Here is a 17011-nt window from a genome sequence, read left to right on the forward strand (position 1 = left end):
AGAGTTTCTCAATGGAATTAGGACCAAACAGGAAACCTCTACCAGGTGAATTCAGCCAGCAACAAGAAATTTTCTTTTGCTGAGTTAAATAGGTATAATACAATGTTATATACTGCTTAAATATATTGACATTGGATTTTTTTAAAATCCCATTTATATCCCGCCCTTCTCCGAAGACTCAGGGCGGCTTACAATCTAAAGCACAAATCAATGTGCTTAGCAATAGCCTTCATTCTATGTATATGCCTGCTTATTAGGGCTTTTAGCCCCCCCCCCCCCCAAGCGGCATTATTACAAAGTCAGCTTATTGCCCCCAACAATCTGGGTCCTCATTTTACCTACCTTGGAAGGATGGAAGGCTGAGTCAACCTTGAGCCTGGTGGGACTCGAACCTGCACTAATTGCAGGCAGCTGGTGTTACTTAAGGAGGCATTAGCCCACTGCTCCACCAAGGCAGTGGTTAAAATACAGACTAATTGACTGATCTCCAACTCCTAGTGGACAATCACTTAAATATGAGCCAGCAGTGTGCTGCAGCTGCCAAAAAAGCCAACACAGTGCTAGGTTGCATTAACAGAGGGATAAAATCAAGATCACGTGAAGTGTTAATACCACTCTACAAATGCCTTGGTAAGGCCACACTTGGAATATTGCATCCAGTTTTGGTCACCATGATGTAAAAAAGAAGTTGAGATCCTAGAAAGAGTACAGAGAAGAGCAACAAAGATGATTTAGAGGTCTGGAGGCTAAAACATATAAGGAACGGTTGCTGGAAGTGGGTATATCTAGTTTAATGAAGAGAAGAACGAGGGGTGGCACGAGCAGTGTTCCAATATTTCTGGGGCTGCCACAAGGAAGGGAGTCAAGCTATTCTCCAAAGCACCTGAAGGCAAGACAAGAAGCAAGGGGTGGAAACTAACCAAGAAGAGAAGCAACCTAGAACTAAGTAGAAATTTCCTGACAGAATAATTAACCAGTGGAACAACCTGCCTCCAGAAGCTGTGAATGCACCAACACTGGAAGTTTTTAAAAAGAGACTGGACAGCCATTTGTCTGAAATGGTATAGGGCTTCCTGCCTCAGCAGGATGACCTCCAAAGTCCCTTCCAACTTTTTATTATTATTATTATTATTATTATTATTATTATTATTATTATTATTATTATTATTATTATTATTATTATTATTATTATTATTATTATTATTATTATTATTAAATTATATGAAATGACAAACCCTTTTTTGTTCAACCAATTAATCAGGCAATCAAATTTAAATAATACTTTTATTAACCAAAAATTTAAAAGCATGAAATGACCAGTTCAAGCTTAGAAAAGGCAGTATCACTCAAAACATATATTTTATGGCATATGCATATTTACTCAGATCTGTTTTAGAAAATTTCAGAATCATTTCTCCATAATCAATTGGGATTATATCCTTCTGTAGATACCCTCACGATTCTCTGTCCCATTTGAATAAATAGCCATTTAAAAAAAATTAGATGAAGCAAAGTAGTAGCCACCCATGTTTTTATGGATAAACACAATATTTAAAATTCCCTGCAAACTTGTTGCCAATTCTTTCTGACCTTTGGGGAAAAAACGTTTATCACGTTGTTTTGAGAAAGTGCATTCTGTAAACAATTGCTTATGTGAACCTAGCCAAAACACTGCTTTAACAAATAAGTTAAAATAATAAAATACTTAGAAAAAATAAATAAATATATAAAATAAATATTTTAGATAATTTACAGAACAGCATTGTCACTGAAATACCAGGATGCCCGCATTCCTTGGCTGTTTGAAATAGGGCGATGGGAATTAAATGTTAAGATTAGAAAAACTTGGAAGGTGAAGCCACTTTGGGCGCCCTCATCCTGAGCATCAAAAAATCTCGTGCAACACGAACCAGGAAGCTTTCGAGAGAACGAAGGACAATATATACTTCTTGGCGGTTCCTCCATTGACTGTGGTGTTGAAGGATCTGAGGAGTTGATTCAGGCTGGATATTAGATGAGAGACCCCAAAGTGTAATCTATAGGAAAAATGAAAGCTGAATAACACGGCCAAAGCCAAAGGATGCTTTTCCCTCATCTGAGCTCCCCCCAAAACAGGCAAGCTACCTGGTAATCCACTTGATGACCAAGATCTTGGAGGTTAATATCAATATCTTCAAACTGAGGGGAGAATTCTGAATTTTCTTTGATTGCTTCAAAGTTCCTCAGCTGTTGTACCAACCCGTGATAAAATGAAAGGGTCTTGGCTATCTGCGACAGGCGTGTGGCATCCTGGAGGGAAGAAAGGGTTAGAACGCAAATACAACAAAGGCAACTGCGGAGGTATCCAAGCACTATTGTCAAAAATGGGCAGCTCTGAAAAATATTAGGGAAGTGATTCTGCTCCCTGCCATCCATCTCAACAAACACATTAAGAATTGGAGACAGGAGGAACTTCACTCTAGCAAGAAAATGTTACTTGTGGTAGTTTACCATATTCTGGCTGAAAATGGTTTGCTTAGTTCCATACCTATATTGACTGGTGAAATGTACCACACAATTTACTAAGCATTTTTGATCCAAAAATTTCCATTCCAAGCAAAACTAGTCAGAATAACAGAATACAGAAAAACAAAGTTGGAAGAGACCTTGGAGGTCTTCTAGTCCAACCCCTTGCTCAAGCAGGAAACGATATACCATTTCAGACAAATGGTTGTCCAATCTCTTCTTAAAAACCTCCAGTGTTGTGAAAATCCACAACTTCTGGAGAATTATCTTAATCAGTACTAAAATAATTTACAACAGAGGTGTCCATGACAAATCTTAATAACATCAAATTGTTAAGTGCATCAAAACATTATTATGCAAATGAACCAATTGTAATAGTGTCATGACATCTGTTCCAAGTACGTCTCAACCATATTTGAATGATAACACCACTATGTGCATGTCTATATTTCTTTTTCTTGCTGTCCCTATGGATCCTATGGCTTACAAGAGTGCATTTATTAATACACAACTGTAATTGGAGGCTTCCAAAAATTAGCTGGGTATTGACTGATGAACTGCAGCTGTGATATTGGCATTGGTTATTATCCAACAAGCACCTAGAATACTGATGCTGGCTAGTTGTGACTTTTGGGTAGTCCTTACAAGCAACTTAAAAGCATGCAACAGTCTTGACTTGTTTACAACTCAAGTTCTCTGCGAGGGTTACTTAGCATTGATTGCACTATAAATAAATTACAGTTGTTAGCATTCTTTGTGGAGACAGTGAGTTTGATAGAAGAACAGGTTAAATTATATAAGTTGGTGAATAGGTACTGTCTTCTTTCCAGCTGTTAAGTATCCTGTCTTCCTAGCTAATTGAATCCATTATTTCTGGCTTCCAACCATCAAGTTGCCTTATTAAAAGGAACTTGAACATGTTCCTTTTTCTCTAGGCACTGGTGGATGATTACCAGTAAGAGTGGCACTTTACAGTGATACTTCAGTTGCCTTCATTCAAATGCCTTGTACCAAATTTGGCATTTGAGAGCACCATGTTAAAAACTGATGTGCTCTGACTTTTGAAAAATGAGACCTATCATAGCTAGACTTCAAAAATCACAAGGCTACTAGATGGTGAGGGAGATATTGAAAATTAATTCATTGCTGGATATCCAGCCTTTTGGTAGCCCCAATACACCAGGCTTAATCTGGGCTCAACCTGATGTATATTGTGATTGGTGCTTGTAATAAATGCCTTTCTTTCTTTCTTTCTTTCTTTCTTTCTTCTTTCTTTCTTTCTTTCTTTCTTTCTTTCTTTCTTTCTTTCTTTCTTTCTTTCTTCTTTCTTTCTCTCTCTCTTTCATTGGCCTTTGGAAGAACTTTGAGAATTTTATTGAATAAAATTATTACAAAATGCAAAGGTAAATATATATATATATATATTCTTACTGAAAGAGAGATCCATGTGTGAAAATCAAGGCTGGTTGAGGGAAGGTGCCTCAAGTGGGAAATAAAAGGGACCTCAGTTCCAGGTAAACGGTCCAAAAGCTGGAAAAAGAGAGTATGATTGTAAATAGATTTTCAACCAACCTTGTAGCAGAGCATGAAGAAGCATATATTACTTGATCAGAGAATGGTGTGATAACTCACAGCTATCACTCCAAGAACATTGAACCAGAATATTTCCTTTTCACTGCTGGATTCCTGAGGGAAGTGGGATAAAATGCAGAGGGCCAAGGTTTCAAGAAATCTCCAACAGAGAACCCAAAGGGGAGGTTTTGAGTGATAGGATATGTCACACTAAAGCTCTGCATCTTTAGTCAAGTACAGTATATTTTCCAAGAGTCAGTATCTGCTTTAAATACAAGTAGTCCTCAAGTTACAACCTTAAAGGAGCCTGCCCATTATGGTTGTAACTTATGAGGATTGTAAAAAGGTGGTTGTTAAGCTAACACTGGGATGGTTGAGGAAACCCATTATTCAGTCTGGGTGCATTTTTTCCAAAAATCAGATTCAGATTCTGTTTTTCATCATAAAAAAGGCAAGTACATAGCTTCAGGATGCCGCAAATGGTCATAAATGCAGGCTGGTTGGTTAGCACCCAAAATTCAGTCATGTGGACTCTGGATAATTGAACTTTGAATCCGAGTTATAAATAGCTTTTTTCAGCTGTCATAATCGTAAACGGTTATTAAGTGATCAGTCATAAGTCAAAATTTACCTGTAACAGTGGCGGCTACAGATATTCATAGTAACTCAGGTATGGAAGGAGAAGCACTATTTTATGGAGAGCAAGGTTTTTGTTGTTTTTTTACTCAGTGCAAAAAAAAAAGCAAATTTGAGCTGTTCTTTTCAAGGTAAGCAATATATATGTTGGCTTCTCAGTCTCATTTACTGAGTATCTGTCTTGTCCTACATTCCACATTACTAATTCCCAGTTACAAACTACACATTACAAAACAGAAAAATTTCAGATTTGGAAAAAAAAGATTTGATGGAGGCAGCAGCAGCAAAACAAACAAACAAAAAAACAACCCCAACTCAAAACTTCAGTTTCTCTACCTTTCCTTTAAGATGTCGATCTACATTATGGACTGGTTCTGATTTTAACAACAATCTTATTTGGTAAGATTGCCTGGGAGACAGTATGTGAAGATTTGACCCCCAAAATGGAAAATACAGGTAGTCCTTGAGTTATGACCACAATTGAGCCCAAAATTTCCATTGCTGAGCAAGACCGTTATTAAGTGAGTTTCCCCCCATTTTGTGACCTTTCTTCCCACAGTTGTTAAGTGAATCAATTCCCAGAATTTCCCAGTCATTCCCTGGGGACAAGCTCTGGAAGTGATGAATGCCTTGGGGGGAAAAGGCTGACAGAGAAGGAATGTGAATGCATAGATAAGAAAATGAAGAAAACTTATGCAAGCAAAAGAAGCAGAAGTGTAGAGTTCCTTCACAAAATGTTACATCACTAGGGGCCAAATAATAATAAACTACTGAAAACATGCATCCAAATGTTGAATTTTCCAATAGAAAGGACTTTTTCACAGCAACACTCTGACTTTGAAACAGTGTCCAATGACACTTTTCAAATTGACTTTTGGATGCATCATAGCACTTCTCTCAATCAAATCTTATAAGAAAAAAAAACAGCCATAAAAGTACTGTGAAATTATTTCCTGCACCCAAATCTAATATTTGACTGGAAAGTTTCTCACATATTATTCACCTTTCATTTAGAAGACACGATGATAATCACATTTTTTAAAAATCTTATTATTTAGATCTTATTAGTCAGTTGCTCAGTTTTATTGATATGGCCAATTTATTAATTAATACAGGAAGTAATATATTTAAAACATCTGTTTAGTTCAACGAGGGTGGAAATTTTGTAAGTTTCTCCACTTATTCTCCACATATGCTTTACATATGTATGGCCAGTTCTTTGGTCTCCCCTCAGCCATGGAAGTTTGTTAAATGAGCCTGGGCCAGTCATTCTATCTTGGCCCACCTCAGAAGGTTGTTATTGTGGGTGAAAGAGGCAGTGGTGGGATTCAGCTGGTTTGCACCAGTTCGGCAGAACTGGTAGTTAAATTTTGCTGAGTTTGGAGAACCACCTCCCAGGCCTAGAACAGCCCACCAGAAGTGCATGGATGCCACTTCCAGAAGTCTGTTCTAGGCCTCAGAGGCCTGGAGGAGGCTTCCCAAGCCTAGAACGATGCACCGGAAGTGCATGGATGCCATTTCCTTAAGTCTGTTCTAGCCCTCGGAGGCCCAGGCCTGCATCCAATAAGAGAACCGGTTGTTCAGATATTTGATATATGACACCTCAAACCCCTGTATAAATGGTGGGATATAAATCAAACAAATAAGAAGTTGCACATTGGGGACAGGGGTGAGCAATGAGAGAATAAGATTCTACTCTGCCCTCTGATTAAAACTGGAATTTTCAGGAGGAAGAATTTTCCAGATTCTGATTTCTAGAGGAATGATAAAAGTTAGCTAAAAAGCTATGCAAAAATTCTTTTCTCTCTGTTTGTTTTAAATAATCTTTTCCCCCTGGAGATTATTGTTTCTATACAGGATTATTCCTTATGTGCTTTACATGGATCAAGACCTCTTTATATCACAGTTGCTTCTAAAAGGGAGCAGCTGAGTGATCAGCATCATTTTGGGGTCTTCTCAGAATCTTATCTATTTTTATATATTTAAGAAAATGCATATTTTGTCTGTTTCTATAATTTTTCTCCTGGTGGTTCATCTATCTCTGATCTGACGAGCCCTGTATTTTTCCCTTCCCAAACATAATATTTGGGAAACTCTGACTTCCATTTTCCTTTTTTTTTAAAGTGGCTCTGTATGTTTATTAAAAGAATGGCCTATTTCCCCACAGAGAAAGATGGACTGATTTTCTTAGTAATGTACTTCAACACTTCAAGTCAAGTGGTAGTGTAGATTTTATTTCCTTTTTGCAGGTAGTCCTCAACTTAAAACCAGTTCCCTAGCGACCATGTGAAGTTATAATGGATTTGAAGTTCTGACAGCCCCCTCCCACCCCTGTCATCACGTCAGCACACTTCAGGTGTTTGGCAACTGGCCGGCAGTTATGACTGTTTGGCATTTTACAACAGTTTTGCCGAAAGCCAGCATTTACTTCTGTTTTTTGGCAAAACCAACCCATAGGAACTATTGGCTTGCTTAACGACCACGACATTTGCATAACAACCGCCACAATTAAACTGGTGTGTGCAGTGCTGAATGCAATAGTTCAAGTAAGGCCTGACCAAGGCAGAGTAGAACACGATAATTATATGTTGGTGGCAGTAATAATTCCCAAACTGAATAGTAAGACAGAGTTAGAGCATTTAATTTTGGCATGGGGGGGGGTTTCTGAGAGAAGGGATCTGAGAGTGCCCAACCTCTTCCCTGGGGGTGTAGCCTTCTGATCAAATCACCAATTTCTGTCTGCCACACAAGGGACAAAAACAATCATTATTCCATCCTTACTGACATTTATTGATTTGTATTTATATATGTTTATCTATTTTTCACATTTCTGCTTTGCTAGACAAGAAAATCCAAGTACAACTGAGTAAAATACCTTTGCTATTACTTCTCTAAAACAGTAAAATACTGCCATAGCATACAGACATGTTACTATGAACTATCAAAAGAAAGTAAAGACGGCATTATAAAATTGGGGTAAGGCTCTCAAATCAATTCCCTTTTTTAAGAGGTGTTGAAAGAAAAATCTTTATCAGGGTCCAGTCCAAGCTGGGAATAAACAAAATGGAGACTGCTTTAGAAAGAAGATTGCAGTTTATTGAAGAGGAGAGCCAGACAGAAAGATGGTTGTGGGAAAAATTGACCACATGTAGCCGGGAGTGGTGGGTTTTTCTGAGCTTTTGGTTGGAGTTCTTCCTGTTTGAGGCTTTGTATTTCCTATGTCATGTACTTTGACTTGAGTCTGAGTGTGCCCTTTTGGTATTATGTTTCCTGTCCTTAGAATTTGAGTGGGGGTAGGTACATTTTAAGGGACGCGGTGGCTCAGTGGGTTAGGACACTGAGCTTGTCGATCAGAAGGTCGGCAGTTTGGCGGGTCGAATCCCGAGTGCCGTGTAACAGAGTGAGTGCCTGTTACTCGTCCCAGCTTCTGCCAACCTAGCAGTTCGAAAGCACGTAAAAATGCAAGTAGAAAAATAGGGACCACTATGGTGGGAAGGTGACAGTGTTCCGTGCGCCTTTGGCGTCTAGTCATGCCGGCCACATGACCACGGAGATGTCCTCGGACAAACGCTGGCTCTTTGGCTTTGAAACGGAGATGAGCGCCGGCCCCTAGAGTCGGAAACGACTAGCACGCATGTGCGGGGGAACCTTTACCTTTACCTTTAGGTACATTTTAGGGGTCTTTGTCTTGCTAATTTCTTCTAGCTGGAAGGCTAAAACCTTTCTGAAAGGGTTATTGAATTTGCATTTCTAAAAGCTGGCTTCTGCTGAGTTTTCCGCTTGGGGAAGAGGAGCTGGGGCTGGTTTCTGTCCTTTTTAAAGATCTTCTCCATTATTCCTTTGGGGAAATATATTCTGCCTTTTCAATATTCCCCAAAATATTTCTTCCTCTGTATTCTTCCCACAGAGGCTTCCAACACATATGACAAGAACGGGACCTAATTTCTAAGTGAAGCTTGTTCCGTAGCATAGATGTTGCCACAGAAAAGCAGAAATGTTTTGCTTCAGTTTCCCAATTGGCATCACTATCAGATATTCTCTAATTATCTAGTTCACTGAGCCTATATTCATTAGAATAGGCAGTCCTACAAGATGCACAGTTGCCAAGCCATAAAATGGTTTATAGGTTAAAACCAATATCTTAAAGTGTATGCAGATATTGATAGTAACCAATGCAGGTACATGAAACCAACATTATATACTCCCAACAACAAGAATAAACACATAGGACCAATTGTAGTTTGCAAATAGTTTTTAAGGACAGTCCCAAATAGACTATATTGCAGTAGCCTTAGAAAGAATGATGATTGGTTAATAAATTGGACACAAAAAAGAGAATGGAAGAACTAATTCAAAAGTAGGAGCTGCATTCTCCTTGGGGTATCTCTTAATTCGTCTCTGCTAACTTACAATATTTGAGAAGATAGGGTAGTAGACTTACGTAGTATCTTGTAAGGTCCTTTGTTTTGCGAAGAAGTTGCCGCGAGAGTTTTAAGCTCATGCTAAATTCTTTCTGAAGATCCAGCTTCTTTTCAGCGGCTTCAAGCCCAGATCCCTTCTCCTCTTGGATTCCAACTGAAGGGGCACCAAGAAGGATGTCAAACTTGAGAAGAACTTGGAGGAGGAGAAGAACTGCACCTAAAAAGAAGATTTGAGACAATTAGAGAGAAAGTTACAGAGAAACATTTAATGGGAAAATCAGGAAATTGGATGCTAGTGTATTTAAGCCAGAACTGTGTGCTTACAAAACACTGGTGGCATCAGACATTGTCATTGTGAGAAAAATAGGTACACTTCCACATCATATGCTTTGAAGACCCCTCTTTTTCTACAGAGTTAAACCTCAGTGTTTACATGTTTACCATACCTGTATATTGAAGCAATGGGGGAGAAAAACATAAAAGTAAGGCGTTTAGAAGTGAGTTTTTCCCCATAAAATTCCTGCTACAGCGTCTCAGGAATAATATGTTTATCCCAGATTTGGTTTGTAGATTTGTCACACGATCATCTCTTTCATTCATACTGGGGAAATCCATTTAAGGGGAATTTCATTTTATATAAAGGCTACCATACTGAGACCTTTTCAGTTAGGTTGAGATTTCAGTTAATTGCTTAAAAGACATAACTGAGATGTTAATAGGCTGTGCCTGAATATGCTTCAAAGCAAAGCTGAGAATGTGCTGGGAAAATCGATGGAACTAGGAAAGAAAGATGTAACCCAAATTTGGGATGGTATGGTAGCAACAATAGCCACAATGAAAACATTAGTTTAACCTTCCCCAACCAGCTGATCAAAATATACACCTGATTACAAGTCTTTTTGGTCTCGGCCAAAATAAGCATGTTGGGAGTCTTAATCTCAGGCAGTTTAGGAATGTCTTGGATTATAGCACTGGACACTAGTAGAAGGTACTTGATCAAGTGTTCAGTTGCCTCTGAATCTGGTGCTCCTGCTTTATTGTTTTCAAAAGAAAATGGGAAGGCTACATCACCATCAGTCAATCAGTTATAGTACTCAGATGATTATTTTGTAGAATTCTCCACTGCATATGATAGAAAATCCAGTTATTCTTTCCTTCTCCGAAGATAAATTATAGTACAGTAATAAAGCTGACACCAGCCAGAGCATAGAAAAACTCAAAGAAATAGTGCAAGATCGGAAGATAAGGAGAGACCTGACCCAGAGAATTACCAAGAATGGGATTCAACTGAATGGAGATCATCATCATCAACATCAATACAGCAATAATCTAAATATTATTGAACAGATATCTATTATTACAGTATATCCTCCTATTCCTCTGGCAAAACTCAATTGTGCACATAAAGACTGCTGATAATTTCCAATCTAGACCTGCAGTGTCATCAGAGCAGATTTTTAATAAGGACATCTGATTCACATTTTGAAGTAGATGGAGTAGTACACATTATCAGCCAAGCACACATCTCCTGTAACGTCATTATATCCAGAGGCTAAGATTATCTACCTTCTCAACTTTGGTGTTGGAGAAGACTCCTGAGAATACGGTAGACAGCCAAGAAAACCAATCCATGGATTATCAAACAAGTCAACCCAGTGTTCCCACTCAGGACTCAAATGACAAAGCTCAATTTATCCTATTTCAGAAACATTATGGGGAGACCTAACTCTCTGGAGAAGACTTTAAAACTAGGAAGGGTAGAAGGACAAAGATGACCAGGATGACCAGATGACCAAGGATGACCAGCAGCAAGGTGGATGAACTCAGGCATTGAATACACCATTGAAGGACCAGGTTAGGATAGCTCATGATAGAAAAAAAATCTATTTTGTGGTTGTTAAGAGTAAAAAAACAATTTGATGGCTAATGCCTCCTTAAGTAACACCAGCTGCCTGCAATTAGTGCAGGTTCACATCCCACCAGGCTCAAGGTTGACTCAGCCTTCCATCCTTCCGAGGTCGGTAAAATGAGGACCCAGATTGTTGGGGGCAATAAGCTGACTTTGTAATAATGCCGCTTGGGGGGGGGAAAGCCCTAATAAGCAGGCATATACATAGAATGAAGGCTATTGCTAAGCACATTGATTTGTGCTTTAAATTGTAAGCCACCCTGAGTCTTCGGAGAAGGATGGGATTAAAATAAAAATAAAATAAATAAATAATCAATCCATTAATCAATCAACTAATCTAGGATGTTTCTGAACTGAAATCTGTGTCCCTTTAAGCTGGAAATGCATATCAGAGTTTTGCACTTCTGGTTACGCCAAGCTATGTACTTTAAAATGTAACATAAAACTGCAGACTTAGGTGCCCTACACTCCTTTTAGCTAATGTGTCCCTGATGATCCCTCTTCTTGTCATTGACTCATGCAGCTTGGCTTCCATGGCAAGAAACACAAATAAGCCTCTTTTTTCCCCATAAGAACAACAGGTGGAAAGCATTTTTCTTTCTATCTTACCGCTTGGACGCATCCTGAGGCTTTCCACTTCGTGGGCCAATCTCTGTTCGCCTGTTTGAGAAGTTTAATCCTGCAGCCCATTCTGGGGACCTTTTGAAGGACAGTGGCTTTCATTTTCGTGGGACACAAAATGTCCAAGATTACACTGCAGTTTGGGTTCTGATTATCTGGTTTCAGGGGCAAGAAAAAAACCTCTTCCCCTCCAGTTATTCTTAATAGAGTTTCAGGGCGGAAGAATAACGTATTGGAGCAGCAAGTCATTTTTTTTTTGAAGTTCCTCTTTTTTTCTCACTGAGGAAAAAGGAAATTGGGCTTTGGTCACGTGAATAAGGTCCCCCTTATCCTTCAGATTCCTCTCTCTCTCTCTCTCTCTCTCTCTCTCTCTCTCAACATGGACTTTTCCGAAACCACCTACGTATTTCAGTTTTGGTCTCTGTTTGCTCCTAGTGCCCTCTCCTTTCTAACAAAGTATATTATGAAAAGTAGAAAGTGCTGTAATTCCTAATTTACATTTCCCCAGAACAAGTTTTCCATGACATGGGGAGGTATTCTGGACAGACTCGAACACTGGGCACTATCTAACAAAATGAAATTCAGTGGTGAAAAAGTAAGGTTCTACATTTAGGCAGGAAGAATCAAATGCACAGGTATAGTATAGGTGGTACCTTGCTCAATAGTAGTAACTGTGAGAGGGATCTCGGAGTCCTAGTGGACAATCACTTAAATATGAGCTAGCAGTGTGCTGCAGCTGCCAAAAAAGCCAACACAGTGCTAGGCTGCATTAACAGAGGGATAGAATCAAGATCAAGTGAAGTGCTAATACCACGCTTTGGTAAGGCTACACCTGGAATACTGCATCCAGTTTTGGTCACCACGATGTAAAAAAGATGTTGAGACTCTAGAAAGAGTACAGAGAAGAGCAACAAAGAGGATTAGAGGTCTGGAGGCTAAAACATATAGGGAACGGTTGCTGGAATTGGGTATGTGTAGTTTAATGAAGAGAAGAGTGAGGGGTGACATGATAGCAGTGTTCCAATATCTCAGGGGCTGCCACAAAGAAGAGGGAGTCAAGCTATTCTCCAAAGCACCTGAAAGCAGGACAAGAAGCAACGGATGGAAACTAGTCAAGGAGAGAAGCAACCTAGAACTAAGGAGAAACTTCCTGACAGTTAGAACAATTAACCAGTGGAACAACCTGCCTCCAGAGGTGGTGAATGCTCCAACACTGGAGGTTTTTAAAAAGAGACTGGACAGCCATTTGCCTGAAATGGTATAGGTTTCCTGCATAAGCAGGGGGTTGGACTAGATGACCTCCAAGGTCCCTTCCAACTTATTATTATTATTATTATCTGCCATAGATCCTTTATAGTTCTGGCTATAAAATTAACAAAGGCACCGCACATCTTACTATTTTGATATGGACCTAAAATTACCGTATAGCATGTTAACGTTAAAATAGATCTTGGAAGTCATCTCCCTGGCTTACAAAAACATACACTGTCCTAATAGATGGGCCTCTCATCTCAACTGATTTTGTTTTTTAAACAAAGGAGGCATATACAGGTAGCCTTCAACTTACAACAGTTCACTTAGTGACTGTTTGAAGTTACGACGGCACTGAAAAAAAAAGTGAGTTATCACCATTTTTCACACTTACAACCGTTGCAGAATTCCCGTGGTCACGTGATCAAAAATCAGATGCTTGGCAAATGACTCATGTTTATGACGACTGCAGTGTCCTGGGATCATGTGGACCCCTTTTGCAACCTTCTGACAAGCAAAGTCAATGGAGAAGCCAGATTCACTGAACAACCGTGTTGCTAAGTTAACAACAGCAGTGATTCACTTAACAACTGTGGCAAGAAAGGTCGTAAGATGGGGCAAATGTAACAAATGTCTCAGTTAGCAACATAAATTATGGGCTCAATTGTGGCCATAAGTTGAGGACTACCTGTATTCTTTTAAGTGCTTATTTGTACTACAAATAACTAATAATACAAGCCGGCCTAGCCTGAGGGGGGTGTGTTGGGGTTGTTTTATCTTTCGCTTTTTAATTTTTTGGGGGGTTTTTAGCGTTGTATTTATATTGTTTTTAACTAGGGCAATTGTTTAATCTTTTTTAATGTTTGTATTTGCTATTTTATTCTGCCCTGTGAACCGCCCTGAGTCCTCAGGGAGAAGGGCGGTATATAAATGTTATTAAATTAAAATTAAATTATTTCAACTGCATGGAACTGTTTATCTTCGATATGGTTGGTCTTTAATTCTTTGTCCTGCAAAAATATTATGAAAGACGTAATTGCGATCTTGAGAAAAGAAGAATATTGCCTGATATTGCACCAAGATAGGAATGATGACACAACTCTGATTAAGTCATCGTGCAGATCTCATCATTTATTCCTTCTTGCTGATGCCTCTTAGCTTTCATCATTATCTTAGCCAAAAACAGCTTCCAGCTTGTTCTTTATTGTTCACCATTGATTCTAGCTAGTGTGTGAAATTAATACCATTGTACAATAGTTTGCACATTTTATTAAGTCTCCTTTTTTTGGAATGTAGACTGACCTCTTCCAATCTGTCGGCTAGTATGTTATTGTCCAGATTTGTTAGCACAGATTGGTTAGAAAGTTTACTGAGTCTTCTTCTGTTGTTTGTGATCTCTCTGTGGTATTCCATCAATTACAGTGCGACTTGAGAGTTCTGATTATCTGATTTCAGGGGCAAAAAAATCTCTCCCCTGGCCTATAGTCAGACAGTACATAATTATTTTTCAAGATCCTATGAGCTTAAGGCATATGTGGTAAGGTATTTGGGTTATTACTGACTATAAGGTAGCTTCCCTGACATGTAAGAGTGACATGGATTTTCTTAATAATCTAAATATGTTTTTGGGATGGTTTGAGGCCTCAAATAATGTTCCAGCAAGGAAGTCAATTGGAGAGCTGCTAGTGAAACTGACACAATAACTGCCAGAGCAGGATAAAGAGAGGATGAGTCTATTTTTGCTTCCTGGCAGAAATTATTGGTCATGAGATGATTGATTGATTGATTGATTGATTAATTAATTAATTAATTAATTATGAGACTTGTATGCTGCCCTATCTCCCGAAGGACTCAGGGCGGCTAACAACAATAAAATACAATAAATACAAATATTAAAAAAGAATTAAATTACGTCGAAGTCCCACTAAAACCAATAAAAACATTTAAATCATAATTAAAACCCCATTATCATCAGTCCAGGTCGGCCTGTTGGAAAAGATATGTCTTAAGGTCACAACGAAAGGACCGAAGGTCTGGGGCCATCCGGAGCTCCCGGGGGAGCTGATTCCACAAAGTAGGTGCCCCAACAGAGAAGGCCCTCCCCCTGGGGTCGCCAGCTGACATTGTCTGGCCGACGGCACCCTGAGGAGGCCCTCTCTGTGCGAGCGCACAGGGTGATGGGAAATTGTTCCTGGCAGCAGACGGTCCTGCAAATATCCCGGGCCTAAGCCATGTAGGGCTTTATAGGTAAGGACCAGCACCTTGAATCTCACCTGGAGGGCAACCGGTAACCAATGCAGCTCGCGCAGGAGGGGTGTAATATGGGAGTATCGGGATGCTCCCATCACAACCCGCGCGGCCGCATTCTGCACCAGCTGAAGCCTCCGGGTGGTCTTCAAGGGCAGCCCCATGTAGAGAGCATTGCAGTAATCTACACAGGAGGTGACGAGCGCATGAGTGACCATATGTAAAGCATCTCGGTCCAGATAGGGTCGCAACTGGCGCGTCAGGCGAACCTGTGCAAATGCCCCCCTGGCCACGACTCCAACGTGGTCTTCTAAACTGAGTCATGCATCCAGGAGGACGCCTAAGTTGCGCACCCTATCAATGATGATGATGATGATTTTTAAATATGAAATTTCAGGAAGGATTGTATCCATGAAGGAAGTTTGACCAAAATGATTCTACAGATAGCAACCACATTCTTCAATCTACTGATTCCCCAAAACCAAAGACCTTTCCTTTAGTTTCTCCTAATCATAGACATTTCAGTCCAATCCCATGCCCCATGCAGGAAATTAATTTAACTGAATTTAAAGCAAGTAGAATGTGCCTTCTTGCAAGTTAAACTTTGCGTCCTGCGCAATATGATTTTGTGATCTACATGGAATAGAACAAGTCCCTTTCAGATGGATGGATGAATGGTGCAAAATAAATGAAGAGTGCAAAAAGGGGATGGTGCTGGTGGTGACCATCTCTTTCATATGAAAAAAGTACTAGAATGCTACAATATCATAATTTTTCCCAGTAGTTAGGAACTGTGTGTTGTACTCATTCTATAAACACAATTGATATTCCACTGGATGGTTTACCATGTGCCCTCTGAACAGCAATTGAATTCTGCAAAATTTTGTTTAAGGTACTGTCTTATCTACATAGGGACGCGGTGGCTCAGTGGGTTAGGACGCTGAGCATGTCAACCAGATGGTCGGCAGTTTGGCGGGTCGAATCCCGAGTGCTACGTAACAGAGTGAGCGCCTGTTACTCGTCCCAGCTTCTGCCAACCTAGCAGTTCGAAAGCACGTAAAAATGCAAGTAGAAAAATAGGGACCACTACGGTGGGAAGGTAACAGCATTCCGTGCGCCTTTGGCGTCTAGTCATGCCGGCCACATGACCACGGAGACGTCCTCGGACAAGCGCTGGCTCTTCGGCTTTGAAACGGGGATGAGCACCGCCCCCTAGAGTCGGAAACGACTAGCACGCATGTGTGGGGGAACCTTTACCTTTACCTTATCTACATAAAGAAATCTATACAAAAGAATGTGTAGTTCTGCTTGCCCATGTGACTCTATTTGGAGGAAGGATAGGATTAAACTGTATGACATATTGTTTATTAATAGACTTGCCTTAGCTATGCAAAAAAAAAAATAGAGATGGTTATCTCAGTAGAACGACGTTTGTATTTCATGATGATTCAGCACAGAGCTGAAACTGGAAGCTGGGTTTCCCACTTACAACCCAAAACCTCTAGTTGCCATTATAGGAGATTAAGAAATGATCACTGCAAACCTACCAAGAAAGTTAGAAACAGGACACTGACTCAGAGATGCTGACATATCATTTTAGGAACCTAAAAATAATGTAAACATTATGAGCTGAATTATGAATTATGAGCTGAAACCATGAGTTAAATCAGTCCAGTAGCAAAAGGCTCTCACAGAGGAGACCTCCTATTATATCTCTTCATGTTTATTTATAACCACTGATGTTCATACATGAAGGTAAGTGAGTTGGGCTCAGTGTGGATTTAGATCAGGGGTCTTCAAACTTGGCCCTTTGATGACTTGTGGACTTCAACTCCCAGAATTCCTCAGC

The 17011-nt window shown here is 39.7% G+C and overlaps 1 protein-coding gene across 1 annotated transcript; it reads right to left on the reverse strand.

The window, feature by feature from the left end:
• Positions 1–1644: 1644 nt before the first annotated feature.
• On the reverse strand, positions 1645–11665 carry LOC308676312 (interleukin-27 subunit alpha-like; the record flags this gene model as incomplete). Its single annotated transcript, XM_081342124.1, has 5 exons — positions 1645–2036; positions 2125–2289; positions 3937–4035; positions 9155–9351; positions 11653–11665. 5 exons carry the CDS (start codon positions 11663–11665, stop codon positions 1836–1838), a joined length of 675 nt encoding a protein of 224 aa, XP_081198250.1. The 3' UTR covers positions 1645–1835.
• Between the last annotated feature and the right edge of the window lie 5346 nt (positions 11666–17011).

Source organism: Vipera berus (assembly GCF_964194415.1).
Source record: "Vipera berus genome assembly, chromosome: W".
Lineage (NCBI taxonomy): Eukaryota > Metazoa > Chordata > Lepidosauria > Squamata > Viperidae > Vipera > Vipera berus.